The sequence below is a fragment of the Balaenoptera borealis genome, assembly GCF_965194805.1.
Source record: "Balaenoptera borealis genome assembly, chromosome: 20".
Classification (NCBI taxonomy): Eukaryota; Metazoa; Chordata; class Mammalia; order Artiodactyla; family Balaenopteridae; genus Balaenoptera; species Balaenoptera borealis.
This window is the reverse complement of record NC_138879.1, coordinates 53,197,211-53,221,905: the sequence shown is the minus strand read 5'-3', so window position 1 is coordinate 53,221,905 and position 24,695 is coordinate 53,197,211. Positions and strand designations below refer to the sequence as shown.

The 24,695-nt window shown below is 45.2% G+C and overlaps 2 protein-coding genes across 4 annotated transcripts; one reads left to right on the top strand and one right to left on the bottom strand.

The window, feature by feature from the left end:
• The first annotated feature begins 88 nt into the window (after positions 1-88).
• KRBA2 (KRAB-A domain containing 2) lies at positions 89-23,819 on the top strand. Of its 3 annotated transcripts, none has more exons than XM_082373632.1 (5): positions 89-1,949; positions 3,459-4,274; positions 5,257-5,856; positions 23,095-23,270; positions 23,717-23,819. In XM_082373632.1, exons 2-5 carry the CDS (start codon positions 4,241-4,243, stop codon positions 23,744-23,746), a joined length of 840 nt encoding a protein of 279 aa, XP_082229758.1. In that variant the 5' UTR covers positions 89-1,949; positions 3,459-4,240; the 3' UTR covers positions 23,747-23,819. The 3 variants fall into 3 exon arrangements, with proteins under 3 accessions (XP_082229758.1, XP_082229760.1, XP_082229759.1); XM_082373634.1 differs by having other exon boundaries at positions 23,095-23,202; positions 23,717-23,811; XM_082373633.1 differs by having other exon boundaries at positions 23,095-23,202; positions 23,702-23,797.
• On the bottom strand, positions 18,945-24,695 carry ODF4 (outer dense fiber of sperm tails 4). Its single transcript, XM_082373640.1, is given in 5 exon segments — positions 18,945-19,740; positions 19,744-19,898; positions 20,090-20,224; positions 20,554-20,727; positions 23,676-24,695. Coding segments are annotated over 5 exon segments (933 nt in total). The 5' UTR covers positions 24,127-24,695; the 3' UTR covers positions 18,945-19,722.

Below are 24,695 nucleotides of genomic sequence, written 5' to 3'. Positions count from 1 at the left end.
TTTGTGTACTTGTGGTGCTTTGAGACGCTGACTAGATTTCGGTGGGTCAGTTTTCAGGGAAGTTCAGGTTATGTTAGCTATCTAAGTAGGGGCAGACTACCCTTATCTTGTGGCTTGATTCCAGTAATGAAAAGTACTGTTTAGAGAGAGTTGTTTTTTTAACCAACTTTGAGCATCAGTTCTTTTTTTTTTAATGTATTTATTTTTAGCTGCGTTGGGTCTTCGTTGCTGCGCTTGGGCTTCTCATTGCGGTGGCTTCTCTTGTTGGGGAGCACGGGCTCTAGGCGCGCAGGCTTCACGTGGGCTCTAGACCACAGGCTCAGTAGTTGTGGTGCAGGGCTTAGCTGCTCTGCAGCATGTGGGATCTGCCAGGACCAGAGCTTGAACCCGTGTCCCCTGCATTGGCAGGCGGATTCTTAACCACTGCACGACCAGGGAAGTCTCAAGCATCAGTTCTTTAATGATTGAGATGCTTTCTAACAATATTCCGAAATGGGGACTAATAAAATAGTGATTTTTTTTTACAGCAGGCAGCAGCACTTTGGGGTAAAGCTGAATACCCGAGGACCCCCTTTACCACCTTGTTTTCTGCACTGATGTGTGAGTGCTGTTAGACCAAAATGAATCTTTAGCTTACAATCTGAAGCAGAAAGTGCTCACCTAAAATGCAGTTTCTCCTAGAGGAATAAGCGATACCATATACAGAGTAATTGTTGGCAACACCTTCCTCACTTTAGACTTAAGCATTTAAACGTGTAGGACGATGAATGCGGTTTACCTTCCAGGCTGGAGGCGAGCATGCATTTATCTTGGAGCCTTTACGACAACGGGAAATAGGTGACCAATTTTGCCGCCGCCCGAGACCTGAGTTAGTGGCTGGCTTAGCCAAGGTCGCACCTGGGCCGGCCCCAGCTATCACCTCAGTGATCTCACTCACCGCAGCTTCCGCCGAGCACGTTGCAGACTGGGCAGGACCCCGGAACACAGCCTCCGTAACCGAGAATAGGAGTAAGGTTCCTTCCCGCCGCGGCGTCTGCAGAGGGCCCCTCGGGAGGGGCGGGCCTTCCGGCCGGCGCGGAGCCGCTTCCGGCCGGCACGGCCGGCCTCCGCCGCCGCGGGCCCACGCGGGCGGGAGGGGACCGGGCGGCGCGGGCGGACGCGGCCGTGGGTGGGGCGGGCTTCCGACCCTGCGGCCCTGGCGTATTCCTTTCACCTTCCGGACCTCCCTCTCCTGCAAAACCACCCGGATCGGCCTCTCTTCCCGCTGGCCTGGCTAATTCATTTCACTCCTCCTCCGGAGTTGGCTGCCCTCGGAGGAGTGGGCGGGCCCGACTAGCAGGCTGAACCCGCGTGGAGCCTGGCGCGGTGGTGCCGAGACCGCGGGACTCAGGACGGCACAAAGGACTTGATGCCCGAACCAAGTTTTCGGGAATAATCGGGAGTTTGTATTGTGGAAGGTGCGGGGACACTGCACTAAGTGCATTATCTGCATTATCACCGAGTCTTCCCAACAACTCGTTGTGATGGAGAGTGGTATTTTCCCCATTTTATAGTTGCGGAAAACGAAGCCTCAGTAACTTTGCCCAGCCTACTCACACAGTAAATGATAGCGTCAGAAATTGACTTACCATGCCTCTGCAGTGCCTCTCTTCTATACCTGTAAGCCAAGTGCTTGACAAATGCCCTTTGAACATCTTTCGTCTCAGCTCTGTATTCATCGGCTCTCTGAGGGGATACAGCGAGGCAGAAGCCTCAGCCCCTGCCTTCTAGATTTGTACACTTGAACCAGTCGACTGAAAATGCAAAGCGCTCCATGAGTGGTGCGGGCTGTTCAGAGGCGGGAGAGATGGCAGTCAGCTGGAGCGCATCAGGAAGGATGCTGATTTGAGCTGGGTGTGATTTGGAAGAACCTGTTCCAGGTCCGGGACAGCCAAAGCAAAGACTCGCAGGTGGGTGAGGAAGGAAGATCTTTCCAGTTTTCTCTAAACAAGCTCATTTATCAGCCCACCAGCACAGATCACACCAGGAAGTTGGCCATCTTTCTTTGGGGCCTCGTTTCTTTCCTTTTGCTTTAGAACAGGTGTTGCAAATTCAGGTAACTACAGGGGTGGGCAGCTAAGGTGAATAGTTAGTAGCTGGCTTAAAGACTGTGGGAAACAGAGTGTAGACTATCTAAAGGGAGTGGCTGCCTCCCCACTCCAGCCAGTTGTTGCCAAGTAACAAAGCTCCCAGTATGACTGCATCGTCCCATTTTTCATGAAAGCCAGAAATCTAGATTTTTACATGAACTCCCCAGTCTGTAAATATAGGTAAACCATTCAATTTTTAAAGCACAAACACTGGGTAGACCAACCAACATCCGTCTATTAGCCAAATGTGACTCTTGGGCTGTGCTTTAGAATTTCATGGTATAGGGTAAGGACCAGTTCTCATATTAAAGACTGAGATTTTTCCATCTTTTGATTATAAACTATTTCTAGCGTGTCTTCTTCATTCTTTTATAGGATGGAGATGAGGCCTTTCCTTCCCATGTAGTTCCCTGAAGGGCCTCAAATAGCAGCCAGTGCAGCCAATTTCTGAGAGATGCTGGTTTCAGTGAGAAGTCTGGAAGGTGCTTCTCCTGGATCCCATTGAATATCTTGTGGTTTCAAGTCTCTTCTAAGGACTGTGGGATGATAATACATATTCCTTGGGAAACAAAGCCCCATGTCAATGATTATATGGGACTGGTGGATGAAACAGACTGGTTTATTTACTGCAGGACTTCTCAGAGCCTTTAAAAATGTCAGTTTGCACCGAGGGTCTTGAGCTCAGGCTTAAAGAGCATATGATAAACATTCTGTTTCTTCGATCCTGAAATGCATATTTTTCACCTTTAAAAAATCTGGATGTGTGGGCAATTCCCTGGCGGTTCAGTGGTTAAGACTCTATACTTCCATTGCAAGGGGCACGGGTTCAATCCCTGGTTGGGGAACTAAGATTCCGCATGCCGCGCAGCGTGGCAAAAAAAAAAAATCTGGATATGTTCATTTAATATAGGGCCTCAGTTTTTCCTCTCAAAGGAAAATTGTCATTATGTCAGTGGTTTTACAGTCAGCAGTGTCTTTAGAATCAGGAATGTTCCATGGTTAACCAGTGATGCCAGTCGAGGGAATTCGAAGCCTTTTTAGTGGAGGACATTCAGGATCTGGAAGCAGGCTCAGCTTAACTGAGACTCTTGCTCAGAGCTTTTAATTGTTTGCATCGGGACTTCCCTGGTGGTCCAGTGGTTAAGACTCCACGCTCCCAATGCGGGGGGCCCGGGTACCATCCCTGGTCAGGGAACTAAATCCCACATGCATGCCACAACCAAGAGCCCGTGTGCCACAACTAAGACCCAGCACGGCCAAACAAATAAATAAATATTAAAAAATATACATATTTTTTTAAAAATGTTTCCATCTTTCTCTGCTTCTCAGGATTCTGCCCTACCCCTCAGCTCTTCATCTGATGGTTGGCATCTCGGGGATCTTGTTTTCCTAAGATTATTGGAATTTCTGTGATCATCACATGAACTCTTCCCCTGGCCTCATCACCATCCTGTGTTCCAGAGTTGTTCTAACTAAGGAACCTCGGTTTAGACACCTGAGTATCAAGTTCTCTTCCGGAGGAATTCTTCAATCTTGGTGGAGTGTGGACTCCATTTCGGGTATCTCTTTGGCACGATAATCTCCTGACATAGCTCTGTGTCCCTAGATGTAATCTTTTCATTTCTGGAAACAGGCCCTGCTGCCTCTGTTCAGAACCATCAGGCCTGTACCTGGAAGTGTCTCCCGGCCTTGGAGTGCTCAAGTTCTCTTGGACTCTCTGCTTCATTCTGGAAATATGTGGGCTCCAGCTCAGGCAGTGTCAAAACAGGTCAGGCCTACAGACCTCCCAGGAGGACAAAACCCCTCTTCCTCACCCACGTAGCTGGACTCATCTTGCTGGATATGAGACCTTTCCTCTCCCTCTGTTATCTTTTCTTTGTGTAATACTCACGTGACTGACATTCAGTCATGCGTGTGGGCGCGCCTTTGTTCCCAGTACCTCCACTGTCTCTTTCCCAGTCCTGCTGCAGCTACTCCTTAGCCCAGGACCCGAGACAGAACCGCCCCTGTGGCAGCAGCTGGCATCATTTCAGGAGGCTGTGACATTTGAGGATGTGACCAGAGATTGGAAGTGTCAAGAGGCCTCTCAGAAGGATTGCAGCAGGGACACAATGCTGGACAGTTGCAAGAAGCCAGTCCCTCAGGGTAAGGACTTGTCTTCATTTACTAATCCTGTGTACAATCGATGGGGAAAACCATCATTTAAAAATATCCCAGGAATTCCCTGGCCGTCCTGTGGTTAGGACTCCACGCTTCCACTTCAGGGGATCCGGGTTCGATCCCTGGTCAGGGAACTAAGATCCCCCCGCCCTCCCTCCCCAACCCCGCTGCAAGCCACGTGGTGCGGCCAAAAGAAGCCCAAAAAAATCCCACTGCGTTCTCCTTGAGTCTCCTAAAATGAGGACTGACTCTTCAGCCACAAGAAATTAAGTTGATTGTGGGAAAGCTAAAAAGCCCTCTCTGGTGCTAACTTCAAGTTCACAATTTACTATTGTTACGTGGGTTTCTTCTAGCAATGTTCTCCCATTTATATTATTTTAAAAGGAATGGAGGATGAGATATCAGCCTATTATTGCCTTAGGCATTTCCATTTATCCTCTCCTCTTCAGTTAGCAAAGACAAGTTAATTAGGTTTCACTGTTTGAGCTAACAGTTTTATTATTTACTCTGTTTGCCTAAAGTCAAAAATTGCTACATATTTGTATATATATCTTGCTGATTTAAAATTCTGTTGACATGCTCTGGTTTTGAATGGGCCCAGTGGGCCCTCTAGTTATCTTTATTCTTTATTTATTTGGTTGTGCCTGATCTTAGTTGCGGCAGGTGGGCCCCTTAGTTGTGGCATGCGAGCTCTTAGTTGCGGCATGCATGTGGGATCTAGTTCCCTGACCAGGGATTGAACCCGGGGCCCCTGCATTGGGAGCACGGAGTCTTAACCACTGTGCCACCAGGGAAGTCCCTCTAGTTATCTTTATTCTGTTATTGCTTTATACCATTACCTTAGTAATCTTTCTTCCATGTGTTCAAAAATCAGATGAAAGAGTTAATGAGGAACTTTGAAGGGAAAGTCTTCCAGATGGAATATCAGCAAACTTAACCTTGTTCTGTTTCTTTCTGCCTTTCTTAGGATCCTTCTTACAGTTCTCCATGATGCCACAGAGAGCTGGAAATGATCCCCCTGGTGTTTCAAATCCAAGGGAAATGGAAAAGGAGATAAGTAACATGAGAGAAAAGTTTCTCATCAGCATGACAAAGTTAGTGGAAAGCAAAAGTTACAACAGCAAGGTATTTTCCAAAGAAAAGTACTTTCAAACAATAAAGGAAGTGAAAGAAGCTAAGGAGAAGGGGAGGAAGTCATCACGTGATTATCGCCGTGCAGCAAAATATGACGTGATCTCTGTACAAGGCACAGAGAAACTAATAGAGGCTACTCACAGAGAACGAGATCGAATACGGTATTACGTACACAAGGAAGAGCTGTTTGATATTCTTCACGACACACATCTCAGTATTGGCCACGGCGGGCGGACGCGCATGCTCAAGGAGCTGCAAGGAAAATATGGGAATGTCACCAAAGAAGTCATTGTCTTATATCTGACTCTGTGTAAACAGTGCCACCAGAAGAACCCAGTATCCAAGAGAGGCCTCGCACCCAAGCCCATGCCATTTAAGGACATTGACTCCAGATGCCAAGTTGAAATCCTTGACATGCAGTCAAATGCTGATGGTGAGTTCAAGTTTATTTTATATTACCAGGACCACTTGACCAAGTTTATTATTTTACGGCCATTAAAGGCCAAACAGGCCCATGAGGTGGTCGCTGTCCTGTTGGATATTTTCACAGTTCTTGGCACACCCACCATGTTAGAATCTGACAGTGGCTTGGAGTTCACAAACCAGGTTGTCAATGAGCTCAATGAGACCTAAAGATTGTCCCTGGTAAGTACCACCCTGGCCAAGGCCAGGCCTCCCTGGAGCGAGCAAGCCGTGATGTCAAGAACATGCTAAGTGCCTGCATGCAGAGTAACCGTTCACGTCACTGGGCCGAAGGCCTGCGATTCATGCAGACGGGGAGGAATCAGGCCTTTGATGTTTCCTTGCAGCAAAGTCCATATGAGGCGATGTTTGGTTGTAAAGCCAAATGTGGACTCTATTCCTCACACTTACCCCGGGAAACCGTGGCTGTTTTACAAACAGAAGAAGAACTAGAAATTGCTGAAGAACAGCTAGAAAGCAGCCTTTGGATCAGGCAGGAAGAAAGAGCTGAGGTCGGAGCAGACCGATTTGACGTGGACAAGGACGTCAATCCCACTCCTCCCGAAGCTGCAGAGCCCAGCACCTCCCAAGGGGCCCCAGGTCTCTTCTGCTGGTGAACAGACACCTGCCTCTGGGCACCGTGTAGCCACCTGAGAACTGTTGCCAAGGCCCCAGATGCAAGGAATGAAGGCCACACTCTCAGGAAAGCTGTCCATGGTAGTCCTGGCTCACAGGGGGAAAGCAACTTGGGTCTCTGATCTCGGGCTACCATAAAACATTACCACAAATGTGGAGGCTTAAAACAACAGCACTTTCTTCTCCCATAGTTCTGGAGGCTAGAGGTCTGAAATCAAGGTGTTGGCAGGGTTCGTCCCTTCTGGAGGCTCTGAGGGAGAATCCATTCCATGCCTTTCTCCTTTGGTGGCTGCCGGCAGTCCTTGCATCCCTTGGCTTAGAGTAGCACAGATCCGGTCTCTGCCTTGTCTGCACGTGGGTCTTCATGTGGCCTTCTCCCCTCTGTCTGTCTGTGTGCTCCTTTTCTGTCTCTTACAAGGACACTGTTGGACACCAAATCTAGGTCGTTGGACTTAGGGCCCATCCTAATTGAGGATGATCTCATCTCAAGATCCTTTTTTTTCAATTAATTTATTTACTTTTGGCTGCGTTGGATCTTCGTTGCTGCGAGTGGGCTTTCTCTTAGCTGCAGCGAGCAGGGGCTACTCTTTGTTGCAGTGTGTGGGCTTCTCCTTGCCATGGCTTCTGTTGTTGCAGAGCACGGTCTCTAGGTGTGTGGGCTTCAGTAGTTGTGGCACATGGGCTCAGTAATTGTGGCGCATGGGCTCAGTAGTTGTGGCTCACAGGCTCTAGAGCACAGGCTCAGTAGTTGTGACACACGGGCTTAGTTGCTCCATGGCATGTGGGATCTTCCAGGATCAGGGATCGAACCCGTGTCCCCTGCATTGGCAGGCAGATTCTTAACCACTCTGCCACCAGGGAAGTCCCTCAAGATCCTTAATTTCATCTGTGAAGACCCTTTTTCCAAGTAAGGTCACATTCACGGGTGCTAGGGGTTTGGACTTGGACGTATCTTTTTGGGGGGCTGCAGTTCTACCAACTACAGTCAGTGGAAGAGTATGTTTGCCTGCAGAACATGAACTGATGGGGTCTGAGGCCTGTAGAGCTGGTGGGACTGCCCTACATATATCTAGTGCCTGTTCCTGCTTCTAGACACATAACCCAAAAGATGGGGGCATCAGAGAAGAAGATGTAGGTGAAGGACAAATAACGAGAAGAAAAGAGGTTGATCTAACATGCCCCAGAGATTGCCTGCCCCACCAGGCAATCAAGTTTCCTGCTTCAAGAGAAACCTGATATACCATGCCGGCTCTCAGAATGGCACCCACAGGGATTATTGTGTGATGTGTCTGAAACATATTTTAAAAATAGGTCAAAATTAAGGCATGGCTGGGATTTGGGTCTGAGTCTGCCAGTTTTCTATGCTTCAGGCACAGCACAACATGTATTCTTGGAAAGGGTCAGTGCATTCCAGGAAGTGACCAGTAGCAGGGAAACAGCTAAGGACTCCGGAGCAAAATGCAAAAGTTGGCCTGAGGTCACTGCTCCAACCAGAGAAGAATAGAGCAAAGGCCAGTCTGGGTCATAGTTCAGAGTAAAGGGAAGAGTAATACCCAGGATCTGTGCACTGCTGTATTCTCAAGGCCTGGAAGAGTACATAGCCCATGGGAGGTGTTCAGTAAGGATTTGTTGAGTGAACAAATGATTCTTCAGAGATGGACACTGGGAAGGAGAAGGGGCCTGCAGTCCCTTATTCTCCCGTTCATTCTTCCTGCCTATCCTAGAGCCATCTCAAAACCATTCTGATTGCCCCTGGCGCTGGTTTCGTCTTCTGAAAGAGGCAAGAACAGTCCTGATGGCGCCTACCTCATGGGGTCATTGTGAAAGACAGTGAGATAATGCATGTGAAGTTCTAGATGTGAGCTGTCCTTGCTATCAGCAGATCTTATCCTCCTTGTGAGAGTTGGAGATCTCTGTTGCCATTCTTTTGCTGATTAAACAGTGTTAAGCTGGATATCCAGGAAGGCTGCATTATTATTAGAAAGGAGATGATATCACTTTCCAGCTTGTTTGGGGGGACCAGAATCTTGCTCTATCCTTGGCCAGCACCGCACGTTCCGTCCTTTCTATATCACTCAGGCTAGCAGGGCCTTGGAGGCCCAACTTGACTGATGGTGCCAGCCCTCCCCCCACGCTGACTTCCTGGTTGCGGAGCAAACCAGGAACCACATCATCAACTCGTGTGGGTGAGAGGTGAGATGAGGCACGACACTACTGCCTTTCCCAGGGGGTGGCCACAAATAACCTAGGTTTCCGGAGCTGCTGCATCAGTCTTCCTCCTTTGCTCCTTAGGGTTGGCAGTGGAGAGAGCTGGAGTGGACACCCAGACCCAGTCCAGCCTTACTCTGCATTAACACATTTCAGCATCTGGAACAGAACTGGCTGCTTTCAATTTGCATATATATTTTGTCCACTTAATGTTTTTTAAATGTAAAAAAATTAATTGCCATCACTTTCAAAACAGAAGATTTCATATAAAAATCTGGATGTCCAGTACCTCTTGAAAACTTGGAAGATCTGGCCCCCCGCATTTTTGCAGGGCAGCAGAGGACCAAGTGGTAACCCCCAGGAGGCAGGCCTGCGTTCTACACTTGGCCACCATCTGGGCCATTCCTGTATTTTTGCATATGCATTTCTGTGGCCTGTTGCTAAAGAAAGGCAGATGAAGTCAGAATGTGAATAAAGGCCAGAAACAGACCCATGCCTCTAGGAATTTATGATAAAAGGGGCATTTCACAACTGGGAGGGGTTGTATTATTCAGTTAATGGTGCTGGTCAGTTATACCTCAATTAAAAAAAAAATAACGGTGCTGGATCATATAGCTATCTAACTGGAAAAAAATGAAGTCTGATCCCTAAATATAAAAAACAAAACTAAAAAATATTGGGGAAAAAGGAGATTTGGGGGATCTTGGAATGGAGAAAGCCATAAAAGAAAAGGTTACTATACTTGGCTACATAAAAATTTTAAATATCTATGAAAAATAATACCTTTAAAAAAGTGAGAAAAGGTAAATGACAGGCTGGAAGAAAATATTTGCAACATCTAAAACAGACATAAGGGACTGTCAACTGAAAAAAAATGCATAACCTAAAAGTTGAGAATTATGGTTTATTCAGCAGACTTACTGAGGACTTAAGCCCGGGATACAGCTTCTCAGATAGCTCTGAGGGACTGGTCCAAAGAGGTAAGGGAGGAGCCAGGATATATAGCAGTTTTTGCAAAAAGAAAGAGAAAAGAAAAGCCCAAAACAGGTAATCGAACATCAAAAGATTACTGCTAACTTTTTTAAAAAAACAGACATCTCAAGTTAATGAATTTAGCACTTTTCTGTGTATGGGAAGATGCAAGAATCTGGGCTTATTGAAATTATCCCTTTGATATGCATCTTAACTAGGGACCAGTATCCTGTTTTTCTCCATCCTGACTCTCCTCAGGGTGAGCAGTCGTGGGCAGCTGCAGGGGCTCATGACTTGATGGTCACAACATCCTTTGTTTACTGATATTGCAGGCGACATTCTTTGTCCACAGAACCTAATTTTTAAAAGAGCACTTACAAATTAATGAGAAGAGCAGCCAATAGGAAAGAGCAGAGGTTAACTGCAGAAGAAAAACAAACAGGTAGCTGTGCCCTGGTGCAGCTGTGGTGGGATGGAAGCATGCTGGACTTGTTATCAGATCAGGGCTGTCTATTTAAATGAAACAGATTCAAGTTATTTGAGGGTTTTTATTTTTTCTACCATGCATGGGGAAGAGGAGAAAAATGTGTAGTGATACTGTCTTGTTTTAACAGATATCTGACTGATAAGGAACTACAGTAATGGTTATACTCTATTCAGGACAGCAGTTTTCATTTCCTGGGGCTGCTGTAACCAACTGAGTGGCACAAAAATTTATTGTGTCACAGTTCTGGAGGTCATAAGTCTGATACCAAGATGTCAGCAGCGTTGGTTCCTTCTGAGTGCTGTGAGAAAGAATCTGTTCCAGGCCCCTCTTTTAGCTTCTGGCGGCCTCAGGTGTTCCTTGGCTTGTAGATGACATTCTCCCTACGTCTTCACATCACCTTCCCTCTGCGTGTCTGTCTCTGTGTCCAAATTTCCCCTTAGCATAGTGGATTAGGGCCCACCCTTAATGACCTCACTTTAACTTGATCATCTGCAGAGACCCCATTTCCAAATAAGGTCATATTCACAGGTACAGGGCAGGGGATGGGGGTTAGGACTTCAGCATCTTTGGGGTGACACAGTTCAACCCATATAGCAGCAGCCAATCAGTATGACAGTTTTTTAAGAGGTAGTTTTTATGAGGTATGGCAACAACTTCCAAAGTCTTAGAAGACTTACAAAACCCCCCTGTTTAAATGATACTTACAAGGGCAGATTTATTTTAACAGAAAACAGAAGAAATGAGTTACCAGTTACAAACATTCATACAAATCTCCAATATCAATTCTTGAGAAAGATCTTAATTTAATACCTTGTCTGACTAGATTATTTGGCTTTGTTTTGTTTGTCTTGGCAGGGTCCTAACCACTGTATGGCCAGGGAATTCCCCTTGGCTTGGTTTTAAAATGCAGAACAGTGTCTCTCCTTCCACATCATCCGCAGGAGAGAGGGAATGTTGCCATATCTTTCTGAGGCTCCTTTTGTTAATTATGAAGACTTACATTTTTTAAGCCTCATCTCTGGAATTCTGTTATGTGGCCTATGGAACTCAATTTTACTAGGAAACGTAAATGGAGAATGGGCTAAAGATGATTTGACTTAACAGTGAAGCAAGAATCCTGCAGCATTTTTTTCCCACAGGCTCAAGCCTGTAAACTTGATACGTAACCTTGAACAAATCCCCTGAGCTCAAAGCTCGCCTGTAAAATGGGGACGATGATAATAATAATCCCAATTGTGATAAGGTGTGTGAGAGAGGATGGGCATGGGGGGAGGGGCTTGTTTTCCCTCCAGTTTAGGGAGCTTTCACAGAGCTCCGTCTCTACCCAGGATGACCAGCCAAACTAAGGCAAGTCCTTTCCTGCAAAAAAAAAAAAAAAGAGATTTGGAGGCAGGAAAGTAGCCAACGTGGGCAAGTCCTATTCGAGTCCATGCTGGACTGGGTCCTCCCTCCTGGCTTCTGCCACTGGCACAAGGTTCAGTGCCCTCTGCCTATTCACACGTCCAGCCACATTCCAAGCCCTTCAAGGTTGAATGCACCTCGGTTCTCCATCTGCCCCCCCCGGGGTGGTTCAGGAGTGCAGTGGACAGAGCAACTCTGGTTTTCAAACACACTTCTGCTGTGGTCAGAACACTTCACACGAGATTTACCCCCCTTAACAAACTTGAAGTGTATTGTTGACTATAGGCAGAGTGTTGTATAGCAGATCTCTAGGATTTAATCATCTTGCATAGCTGAAACTATATACCCCCTTGAATAGCAACTCCCCATTTCCCCCTCCCCCCCAGCCCCTGGCAACCACCATTCAGTCTCCGCATCTATGTGTTTGACTATTTTAAAAAATACTTCACGTGAGTGGGAGTGGAATCACACAGTGACTGGCTTATTTGATCTAGCATAGTGTCCTCAAGGTTCATCCATGTTGTCACATATAGCAGGATTTTTTCTTCTTTAAGCCTGAATAAACTTCCATTATATGTATACCACATTTTCTTTATCCATTTATCTGTCAGTAAATATTTAGATTGTTTCCACATCTTGGCTATTGTGAATAATGCTGCAGCAAACATGAATGTGCAAATATAGATCCTGATTTCAATTCTTTTGGATAAATATGCAGAAGTGGGGTTGCTGGATTATGTTTTTTTAATTTCTATTTTTAATTTTCTGAGGAACCTCCATGCTGTTTTAATAGCAGCTGCATCATTTTACATTCCCACCAACACTGTACCAGAGTTCCAGTTTCTCCACATCCTTGCCAACACTTAGCTTTTGTTTGTTTTTAGTAATACCATTCCTAACAGTTGTGAGGTGATATCTGCTGTGTGGTATGTGGGATCTTAGTTCCCCAACCAGGGATCAAACCCGTGCCCCCTGCAGTGGGAGCGCAGAGTCTTAACCACTGGACTGCCAAGGAAGTTACCCTTTGCCTATTCTTTAATTGGTCTATTTGTTTTTTTGCTTTTGAGTTGAAGGAGTTCCTTAAATACTTTGAATATTAACCCCTTATCAGATATATGGTTTGCAAATATTTTGAGAGAAGATGGGAGACTCAGAGATTGATGCTTTAGTGAATATTTTCCACTTACGACTTTATCAAAACTAGCTTAATATTGTGGAATAGAATCTGCTTTTTTGCAGCTGTAGGGGAAGAAAAAACATTTTCTTTTGATATTTCTGAGATTCTATTCCCGGTAGTTTTTTGAGGCTACACGTTGGAATGTCATTAGTTAGCTCTGAGACAGGAAGGGGGAGGTGTCTGAGAAGCTCAGACTTAAACTCTTGCTTCCAAATAATTCTGCATGCTTTCTGGACATTTGTGCAACAGACCATTTAAAGCATGGTTTGCCAAGGTGAGCTTCAACACTGTGTGGGCCAGTTACCTCTGCACAGTTATTTTAACCTTTTCAGATTTGGTGGTTTTGGGTTGTATCAATAGAATTTTAAGGGGAAACATTTTGGTGGGGAGGGGAGCCCTTTTTAAATATGTGATTTACACATCTTTCCTTTTGTTTTGGAGAAATTTTCCAGAAATTGATTTGAAACCTGAGATACTTTGAAATATACAAGAGTAAGAACCCTCTGTTGTTCCCAAGTTAGCCAATGGCAGAATAAGTTTGTCCCTGGAATCTTCTGAATTTTATCCAAAATTCTATTCCTTTGAATTATTGAAACTTGGTTTCTTTTTTTGGTTCCTGGTTCCACTTTATCATTGTTATCTTGGCACTAATCTTTGTTTACCCAGGCTCTGACATTTTTACCCTAGAATTAATTACTCCAGATGGTCTGCTCTGCTGTGTTCTCCTAGCAAAGTGGACAGGAAATCTGAGCTTCCTGAGCCAATTGGCTTTCCGCTTTAATATGAGGCTTTGCCTTTTACAGAGGCATTTATCTTAGGTCTACTTTTCTTATTTATAATTGATTAAATATATGTATTTTTTGGTTTAGATCGAATTATATTTTCTCTTTTTCCATTTGAAATTTGGTCCTGACATTTTGTCTTTTGCTTCCCCAAGTCTCCTTTGTAGAATCTTCCCGTTCTATTTAATTTGAACTGGTACATCCTTTCTGTCGAGTAGCTCCTTGTTCAGAATAACTTCTCCGCTGGTCTAGGATCTCTTTTCACTTTTAGACACTTCCCTTGACATAACTAGCAGATGAGCCTCTTATCAGCCTTTCCTCCTTGGGTTTTGCGCAGGTGGGTCATGCAGTGACCAGGTGTTTGCCCCCCTCTTTGCTCTTCTTTGGAGGATGTCCCCTTTCCCTATGCCTTTCTCCTGATGCAGTGACAGGAATCCTGGAAATGGCTGCCTTAATTGCAGGGACCCCTAGGATCTTGCCTCAACACTTAACCCACATCACCAGTAATAACCCTGAAACACTGTCTCTGCCCTCAGTGGAGTGGAGGGAACCAGTCCTGACACCTGGCAGCTGCCACCCTTCCGCATCTCCAGATGCAGGTATTCTCTGTACCAGGGAGAGAGCCTCCTTGAAATCTATCAGTCTTGGCTTTCCCTCTTCCATCTCTCCTCACCCACCCACTTCTCTAGCCTCTCTTTCGTCCATCCATTTGACATTTATAAACACCAACCATGTGCCAGGCATCATGCTGGTTTACCATCAAGTCATCGGTCGTGATAGAGAGTGCTAAATGCTGAAATAGGGCACAAAGCAAAGATTTACAAGGGATCCACACAAAGGTCACTTAAGCTGAGTTTTGAAGGACTGTTTGCAGTTCACCAGTGAACATTCTCCATTCTGCCTCCTTTGCATCAGAGGACTTCTTACAGGGGAAATAGACTTGGTGAGATCCTCAGTAGAAAAACCTGGCAGATACCACCTTAACGCAGTGATCAAATGAGCATCCCCATTGTTGGTACAACTACTGGCGCCTCCTGATATGATGCACTGAGAAGAACACAACGACATTTCTCTGATGTTTCTACCAAAAATGCATCACCTGAATGTAATTATGAGGAAACATGAAACCAACCCAGATGGAGGGGCATCCTACGAAATAACTGGTCAATGTTAGGAGACAAAGAAAGACTGAGAAACTGTTGCAGTTAAAGTAGGTGAAAGAGACATGGCAAATGAATTCAGTGGGTGATCCAGGACTTTCTTTTCAGTGGACATCACTGGGACAATTGGCAAAATCTGATGTTATATTATTATATCAATGTTAATTTCCTCATATTGAGACTTGTGCTGTGGTTATGGAAGAGAATGTCCAGAATGTTTTTAAGAAATACAAGCTGAAGTATTGGGAGGGAAAGGGGCATCATGTCTGCAACTTAAATGGTAAAGAAAAATAAGTGTATGTGTGTGTGTGTGCATGTGTGTAGAAAGAGAGAGGGAGGGAGGGAGAGAGAAAAAGCAATGTAGTAATGTTAACATTTGGGGAAATCTGGGTGAAGAATATAAAGGAATTCTTTGTACTGTTCTTGCAACTTTTCTGTAACTCTGAAATGATGTCTCCACCCCACCACAAATTTTTTTAATTGTCAGAGTCCCACCAAGAGGACAGACAGCTTTGCCTTCTTGTGACTAGTCCTTAGGCCTGGGGAACCTGTGAACATGGGGAACCTGTGAACATGGGGATACAGGGCAGTAACTCTTAGGCTTGCAGAAGCAGGATTCCATGCAAGTATGGCCGCGTCATGCAGCTTGGGGAATCTTAGCTCCCCGACCAGGGATTGAAACCAGGCCCCAGCAGTGAAAGCTCAGAGTCCTAACCACTGGACCACCAGGGAATTCCCATGCAATCGTAAAGTCCCCAGCCCCTGTGCCATTTTCCCCTCTGTACATAAGTATATTTCAGGGATTCAGTAGAACGTAGTGTCTGACAAATCCCTGTGCAGATAAGCAGACACAGAGCCAGAATTCTCACAAGTACCACAGACAGTTTCTATCCCATTGACCAAGCTTCACCCTCAAACAGTGGTCCCCCACAGAGAACAATTCTTCCTTCCCGGTGGTTGAATCCTTCAATGACATTCCTTGCTGTACAGCAAGGGTTCTCAACCTGCTTCTGTCAAATGCTCTGTGGAGGCAGGAAAGTATAACCCTTGAGTTTTCTCCATTGCAGAAAATTAAACTCTGTATTCTCTCTTTCTTCACACTTGGTTTTTTCCTTTTTAAAAAATTAATAGAATTTATTTTTGAGAGCAGTTTTAGACTCACGGCAAAACTGAGCACGAAGTACATAGAGTTCCCATCTACCACCACCCCCCATACACACACACAGCCTCCCTCACCATCAACATCTGGCATCAGTGTGGTATGTTTGTTATAATCGTTGGGCCAACAATGACACATTATTATCATCCAAAGTCCATAGTTTACATAGGGTTCACTCTTGGTGGTGTACATTGTATGGGTTTTGACAAATGTAAAATGACATGTGTCCACCATTACACTGTCATATGGAATAGTTTCACTGTCCTAAAAATCCCGTTTGTCCCTCCCTCTCTACTCTCTAATGCCTGGCAACTGATCTTTTCACTGTCTCCATAGTTTTGCCTTTTCAAGAACGTCATATAGTTGGAATGATAGAGTATGTAGCCTTTTCAGACTGGCTTTTTTTTTTTTTTTTGGCTGCGTTGGGTCTTCATTGCTGCGCGCGGGTTTTCTCTAGTTGCGGCGAGCGGGGGCTACTCTTTGTTGCGGTGCGCGGGCCTCTCATTGCGGTGGCTTCTCTTGTTGTGGAGCACTGGCTCTAGGCACGCGGGCTTAGTAGTTGTGGCACACGGGCTTAGTTATTTTTTTATTTTATTTTTTTTTTAATTAATTTATTTATTTATTTTTGGTTGCGTTGGGTCTTCGTTGCTGCGCGCGGACTTTCTCTAGTTGCAGTGAGCAGGGGCTACTCTTTGTTGCGGTGTGTGGGCTTCTCATTGTGGTGGCTTCTCTTGTTACAGAGCGCAGGCTCTAGGCGCACGGGCTTCAGTAGTTGTGGCTCTCAGGCTCTAGAGCACGGGCTCAGTAGCTGTGGTGCACCGGCTTAGTTGCTCCACGACATGTGGGTTCTTCCCAGACCAGGGCTTGAACCCGTGTTCCCTGCATTGGCAGGCAGATTCTTAACCACTGCGCCACCAGGAAAGTCCCGGGGCTTAGTTATTGTGGTGCACGTGCTTAGTTGCTTTGCGGCATGTGGGATCTTCCCGGACCAGGGAGCAAACCCGTGTCCCCTGCATTGGCAGGCGGATTCTTAACCACTGCACCACCAGGAAAGTCCCAGGATTGAGTTCTAATCAAGGAGATTTCAACATTTCCCCAGCTGGATTTCAGAATTGCTATGAACCAGTGACTCCTGTCTTCCTCTCATGTCCCACCATTGTATTTTGGGTATGCAGGGGATGATCACTTGTCTCTAGTTCACAGGTATTCAGGAGCTGTACTTAAGGAATTACATCCAAAGAGCCTCATCTGTACCTGGACTTGATTGAGATGGTGTATTGGTTTGCTAGGGCTGCCATAACAAAGTACCACAGACTGGGCAGTTTAAGCAACAGAAATTTATTTTCTCACAGTTCTGGAGACTAGAAGTCCAAGATCAAGATGTACGTAGGTTTGGTTTCTTCTGAGATCTTTCTGCTTAGTTTGCAGATGGTTACCTTCTCACTGAGTCCTCACATGGTCTTTCTTCTATGAGCACACATCCCTGGTGTCTCTATTCCTAATCTCTTCTTACAAGGATACCAGTCAGTTCAAGTAGGGCCCACCCTATGGCCTCATTTTAACTTAGTCACCTCTTTAAAGACCCTATCTCCAAGTACAGTCACATTCTGAGGTACTGGGGATTAGGGGTTTAACATATGCATTTGGGGGGGGACCTAGTAACTTGCTTCCAACAAATAGAAATATGATGAAAGTGACAGTGTTTTTCCTCCAAGACTAGGTCACAAAAGGCACTGGAGCTTGCTCTCTTAGATGGTTCACTCTGGGGGCACCTAGCCCTGAAGCAGCCCATGAAGAGGCCCTTTGTGGCATGAGGCTTCCTGCCAGCAGCCCAATGAGTGAACCATATTGGAAGTAGATCCTCCAGCCCCAGTCAAGCCTTCAGATGACATCAAAAGACTTCAGATGACCCAGCTGACACTTTGACTATCACCTCATGAGAGAACCTGAGCAAGAACAATTCAGCTAAGCTGCTCCCAGATTCCTGACCCCAGAAACCATGCGAGATAATAAATATTTATTATTTTAAGCTGCTAAATCTGGGGTAATTTGTTATCCAGCAGTAAATAATATACCAGGTCTTTATCGAAAGAGGAAAATTACATATAGACTGGAAGAGTGGCCCCTTTATTTATTTACATTACTTGCCTAGCTTCTGTAAGCACTTGAGTTTATGACTCCTACAGAATTACAAAATCACTTTCTCTAATTAGATTTTATCTATATCTAAGGCAGAAGTCATGACATCCCTATGTTTTGTGTCCCTTCCCCAGGATGACTGATTCAATAAGTCCTCCAATAAAATCTTGCTAGCTACCAGTGGTAGGAGCATAAGGAGGACATTGAATAGGGATTTGTGGAATGTCTGTTCTGCCTAATTTTCAAGACCCTGTATTACGTTCTTTGCTCAGAATATTTGCTTGTAACTAGGTTAGAAAATCCACAACTGCTGGTCAGGTATGGTAAGGATAAGAATCTTAAAAAAGACTCAAATAAAATAGAAATTAGTCATATATATTAGGTTGAATCATATGAAATTGCCAATATTTAACTGCTGAAACAGCAATATCATATGATTCAGCCTAATAATACATACATTTTTAACATATCCAGATCCACTCACAATTTGTCCCTGCACTCCTCCAGCTTGCTGGCATCATGGCTCTATCTGGAGGGATATTACCTGATACAGATCAGTCATGGGAGACCAGCCTTGCCGTGCAAGATGCCTGAATCCCAATAGTCATGGCTAGCACCGCCCAAGCCAGCTGTCACATGTCTTCATGTAACTTGTCTTTTGACCTTATGGCCTGATTTTACTGTTTTCCTTTCTTGCTCTGTTTTAGTCCTGTTGTTACAGAGTGGAGGACATGGGAGATTGAGTAGAAAGCTGTAGCAGCCAGAGAATCAAGGCAGTGAAGTTGGGGGTGGTGGTGAAGGTGTTGGAGATGGTGGTGGTGGAGGTGGAAGAGTTGCAGCTGGTGATGGTGAAGGTTTTGGGGATGTTGGAGGTGGTGGAGGTGTTGGAGATGGTGAAGGTGTTGGAGATGGTGGTGAAGGTGTTGGAGATGGTGGTGGAGGTGCTGGAGATGGTGAAGGTGTTGGAGATGGTGGTGGAGGTGCTGGAGATGGTGAAGGTGGTGGCGGTGCTGGTGGTGGTGATGATGGTGGTGGTGGAGGAGATGCAGGTGGTGGTGGAGGTGGAGTTTGAGTTGATGCTGGTGGTATCCAGGCACAGAGCTTTGTGAGTTCTCAGTCATCTGAGCTGGACGCCGAGGGTGGGATTGCTCCTGGGCACCCGGTACAGCCACACCCCCTACTGTGCTCTCCTTGTGTATCCTGCTTCTTACCCTGGAGCCATTTTGCCCTGAACCCTTCACGATAAATAAACCAGCAGGTTCATTAGTTATCTCTCTCTCCTGATTACTCCCCCACCTACTAATAACGAATGCTGGGATAGGGGAAACAAAGTTTAGAGAGGCTTAGCACTCCAGAGGTGTTTGCCTGTGCACAGTGTGCTGTGAGAGAGGTTGGGCAGGTTTGGGGACCAAAGGGCCCCTATAGGCGGGAAGAACTGGGAAACAAACTTGTTCTTTCTCCCTTCCTCTCCTTCTTCAAGTTATTGTCTTGTCTCACCAACTGCAGGACGTGATAAACAAGAGACAGACAATTTATTCCACATCATCTCAGCTGTAGGCAAGGCAGGAACAAGGAAGAGGTGTACAAAGCTGGCCTAAAATCCTCCCTCTCTAATTCCTTGCAGTCATGAGGGCCAACCTACTCAAGAGTTCAGGGGGAAGGATGGGGAGAGGGATTCAAATGAATGGACAGAACTTGGCGCCAGTTCAGAAAAGATTACAGAGATGCCTTCTTTTACTCAGGGTCCAGGACTTCCTCCTGATCGACAGCCGTGTTTGAGGCTACTTGCTCATTCACAGATTGGTGTACGGAGCTGCTGGAGGACACGGTGCCAGAGGGATGGCTCAGAATCAGACACCAGGACCTTGTATGGTTGAAGTAGCAGAGCGCCGCTGGGAAAAGACAAGGGGATGGGGGAGAGTGAAGTCGGAGAGTGCGAGGAAAGTGGCAAAGCAGGGTGAGGCCAAAGGGAAGAAGAGTCTCTAAGAACCTATCCCTGGGGATTGACAGCCCCTCCCTCCACACTTTCTCTTCCCTGACCCACCCGTGTTCCCTGCTTCCCAGGGCCCTCCAGGCCACTCACCACAGGTGACATATAGGATAAACACCAGCCAACCAATGAAATAGCTCCAGCCGATGGGGATTGATAAATTCTTCTTCAGCTCGAAGATCCAGACGTTAATAGGGAACAGTATGAGGGTGAATAAAGTGAAGAAAACTGGGAGACAGGAAGCAAAGAGGTCTTATTTTCACCCAAGAATCCCAGAGGGACTCTTCCTCATCTGTTGAACTACAGCCACAAACTACAACTCCCATCAGTTCACACAGAGCATGCAGCCCCAGAGGTTCATGGGAATCAACCCCTCCACCTCCACCTTGCCAGTGACCAGGAAATGATGGAACTCAGTTCTCAGTCAGCGACTACCAGTTCTGTTCTCCCACCACCCACAAAACCCCTACCCCACTCCCAAAGAAAGAAAGAGGGAGAAGCGCCAGGAAGATGTGAGTTAGGTGAAACTAAGGACCTTTTCCAGAGCTAGGGGGCACCTTCAAAGAAGCTCATGACAGTCCCAAGCCAGCCAAAGAAGGGCAATCTCTGAAGACCAGGTATGTACGGCAGGTGCAACCAGATGGTGAAGATGAAGCCCAGCCCCAAGGCCAGGCAGAAGGTTATCTTGGCCACCCTGAAAGCTGGGTGATTTGTCCACAGCTTAAAACTGTCTAGGGAAAATGAGAAAACAGGATGAACTAAACAATCACAAAAGACAAAATATAATCGAATGAGCAAATAAGAGAAAATGTTCAGGGCTGTAGATAACCAAAGAAATGCACATTTGAGAGAACAGTAAAATATCACTTTCACTTATTAAATAGGCAGAGATTCTTGATATGGAGATTGTGCGATAATCCCAACCATACGAAAATAATTACCTCAAAAGAAAAACTGGACAGAGGACTTGAACTGCAAGTCTCAAAAGAACACGAATGTCCAATAAAGACATGAAACTCAACACAAAGAACTGCAAATTGAATGTGATTTTTTAATCTATCGAATTAGCAAAGATCAAAACAAAATTGATGATATCCAGTGTAGGAAAGGATTTAGAGAAAAGAGGTGCTTTCACACACTGCTGGTGGGCAGCATTTCTGATGGTGACCTGGCACAAACTGTCCCCCCAACATCTAAATTGTTAAAGCCCTTTGACCCAGCAATGCATCCTCTTGGAATTTATGTTAAGGAAATAATCCAAGATATGCATCAAAATTTAAGTACAGGGATCTTCTTTGCAGAGTTATTTGTATGTCTAACAATAGATTTGTTAAATAAGTTATCAGGTACCCACACATTAGATTGTTATGTGTTCACTAAAAATGAGGATATGATAGATCCTTGTCTCTAAATAGAATGTCTCTAAGAAGAAACTAAGGAGGGAACCTGGAAGCCAGAGGTGGGAGGCTCACTTCACTATGTAATCAGTTGTATTTTTTGAATTTTCACTGTGTTTGTATACTATGTAATCAAATTTTTAATATAGGTGATGTTATAGTATAATTATTTTATGATACAAATAAATGCTTACCACTGAAAGATGGAGTTTGCAACACAGAGCATGTAGAATGATTACAACTTTGAAAAACTAAAAATATATATTTGTTAAAATAAAAATAAAGATATATATTTATTTTATATAGATACACAAAAGATTGGAAGTAAATCTGTTACAATGTCAACTGTGATTATATCTGCGTGGAGAAATTTTAGGTGGTTTTTATTTTATTTCTTAAACTTTCTGCATTTCCAACAATAATTGTGCAACTTTTTTTAATAAAAAAAGTATATATTCATGTATTTAAAGTTAATAGTCATAATGGAAAAGAATATGAAAAAGAAAATGAAAAAGAATATGAAACTGAATCACTTTGCTATGTAGCATAAATTAATACAACATTGTAAACCAACTGTACTTAGATAAAATAAAATTTTAAAAAAGAATAAAGTTAATAGTCATTGCTGGCAAAGGTACAATGAAATAGCCTTTTCATACATTGTTAGTGGAAGCATAAATTATCATACTTTTTGAAAGCAACATGGAAAATTTTATTAAAAACCTTAAAATAGTTATACTTTTTGATCCACTAAACCCACTTTGGGAAATCTGTTCCAAAAGATACTAAACACAGAAAAAAACTTCATGATTAACAAACTCTGTTGGTCCTTTTTTCTCAAGTATGAAACTGGAAATAAATTTGCCAAGAATAGGTAAATAAAATAGTCAAGTAAAAGGTGATAAATCTATTAAGTTGAATAGTATAGTCATAACAGGGAAATGTTTATTATAGCTGATAAAGATAAATTTCAAAATAATATAAAATAGATAATAAAGATAATTTAAAAGATATAAAATAATTTATGAAGAATGACTATAACTATGTAAAAATCATTCAAAACTTGTTCAATTTTAGAAAAAGAAGACTGGGAATTCCCTGGCAGTCCAGTGATTAGGACTCGATGCTTCCACTGCAGGGGGCACAGGTTCGATCCCTGGTCGGGAAACTAAGATCCCACATGCCGCATGGCGTGGCCACAAATAAATAAATAATCCTGGAAAAAAATGAGTGCTAAATAAATAGCCAGTAGTGACAGTCTTTGAGTAGCCTGTAGAGCAAAAACGCATGTAGGTGCTTACATGAGTTTTTGAGCCAGACACACCTGAGTTTTAATTGTAAACCTCCATTATTAGATTGATATGTATGAATTTGCTCTTTTTGCAGGTGAAAAGAGGTCAAAAATTGCCCATGTCATGTGGTTCAACCTAATAGCTTTATGGCCCTGAGCAAGGTAACCTCTCAGTTTTCACATCTGTAATATAAGGATAGTTATCCCTAGCTCTTAGGATTGGTAGAGGGTTAAATTAAGCAAACAGAATAAGGGTGCAATAAATGATAGCTTTTGTTGCCCCAAATTTATTCGAATAAGGATGTGTTACTTTCATAATGGAAGTAAATAATAGCTGTGTAACTTTTAAAAAAAAAGTTAACGAGGTAAAGAAGTGGAATTGAGGGGTCAATAGCTCTTGTTTTCCACAGGTGCTGAGAAAGGAGGCCCAAACCTGGGAGGTGAGGGAACAGCAGACATGAAATTAACAACAATAGGGAATGAAGTAGCTGCAAGAACTCCAGGAAGGAAGGAGCAAGGTAACCAGACATGGAAACCCAGAGCTGGCCCAGAAAAGCAAAGCCTGAGGCCGGAGGGAAGAACAGTGGTGAGAAAGTGGGCCTGGGGGAGAGCTTTCTGGGGACTCCTCAAGCTCTGGGTATGCAAGCCTCGAGGAAGGAAATCCCCACCTCCCTGGGGCTCTTCTCCCAGGATAACAGTGAATTGTGTCATTACTGAGTGATTCACGTGCCCCCTCATGCATTTCTGTAAGCACAGACTTGGCTGCGAGACTTAACAAAAAACGGTGATACTTTCCATTGGGTCAGGAGAGTCAGTTTGGCCAGACTGGGGAGGAAAAAATGATCCTTGGGGGTCTCAGGGCCAGCGGAACCATCTTACCTGCCAAAAACGTGGGGATGACCAGAGGGAGGGGCCTAGAATACCGGGGTACAGATGTCGAGGCCAAGGCAGGCTAGAGCCCTGGGGTGGGTTGGGAGAGCAAGGGTCTCACCTTTCCCATTCTCTGAGTTGGAACAGCTCTTGGATTTGCAGATCTGCAGGAGCCCCAGGGACATCATGTGAACTGACGTGTCGATTTTGGTGCTAACATTCATGGGCCAGTGCTGGTAGAAACGGATCCTCGAGAGGTACAGCCATTTCTTGGAGAAGACCATGACCAGCAGCAGGATGAAGGCGATCAGGCTGAGCTCTGAGGCCAACACCTGCGACATCCAGCGAGAGCTATGTGTAATCCTCCACTGCAGGGGCATCGGACAGACCCAGCGATGCTCCACGTGGTGGCCCATGGTCACCTGCCTGTTACTGTCGGGGGTGGAGACGCAGTTCGGCACTCCTTCATCTCGTCCCAGGCTCACCTCCACCCCCTCCTGCTTCCCAGCCCTCCCAGCCCTTTCCAGGCTTCTGATGCTCATCGCTTTCTCCTCCTGAGCCAGGGAACTCATCCCTAATGTCCCCTGTCCCCATCTTGAGCACCCCCTGACTCTCCTTCTATCCTCCACTCCATCTCCCCCTTCCCTTGCCAGGGTCAGTTGTCCTTCATCATTTAAATATTTTCATCAGGCAGAGCAGTGGCCACCACAGGGCCTGGGATCTGGGAAAGAACAACACATTCAGCAGGACAGGGCCCCTAACTGCCATGGAATATTCCTGGGGTCGGGGGGACGTCAAATGGGGGAGGGGGCCCACAGCTTCACCTCCAACTCTTTCTGGAAACCCTGCTCCCGCGGCCTCAACTCAGAACTGTGGGTCTGATGCCGCCCTTCGTCTAAGAGCAGGGGTCGCTGAGGGTCTCCTTTTCTCTTCCCACGTCCTCTGCCCTAACCCCACCCCCAAGTGCTCACTGATGAAGCAGGAGGAGGGAGAGGAGCTTGTCCCCAGGGAGACATTTGGAAATGCCTTCCACGGGTGTCACCAACCTTCTCCCTACTTCCCCCACCTCTACTCACTTCTGGTCCACAGTTGCCATTCCTTCCCCTCTTTTGACCTTTTTCCCTTCTTTTTTTCTCAGCAC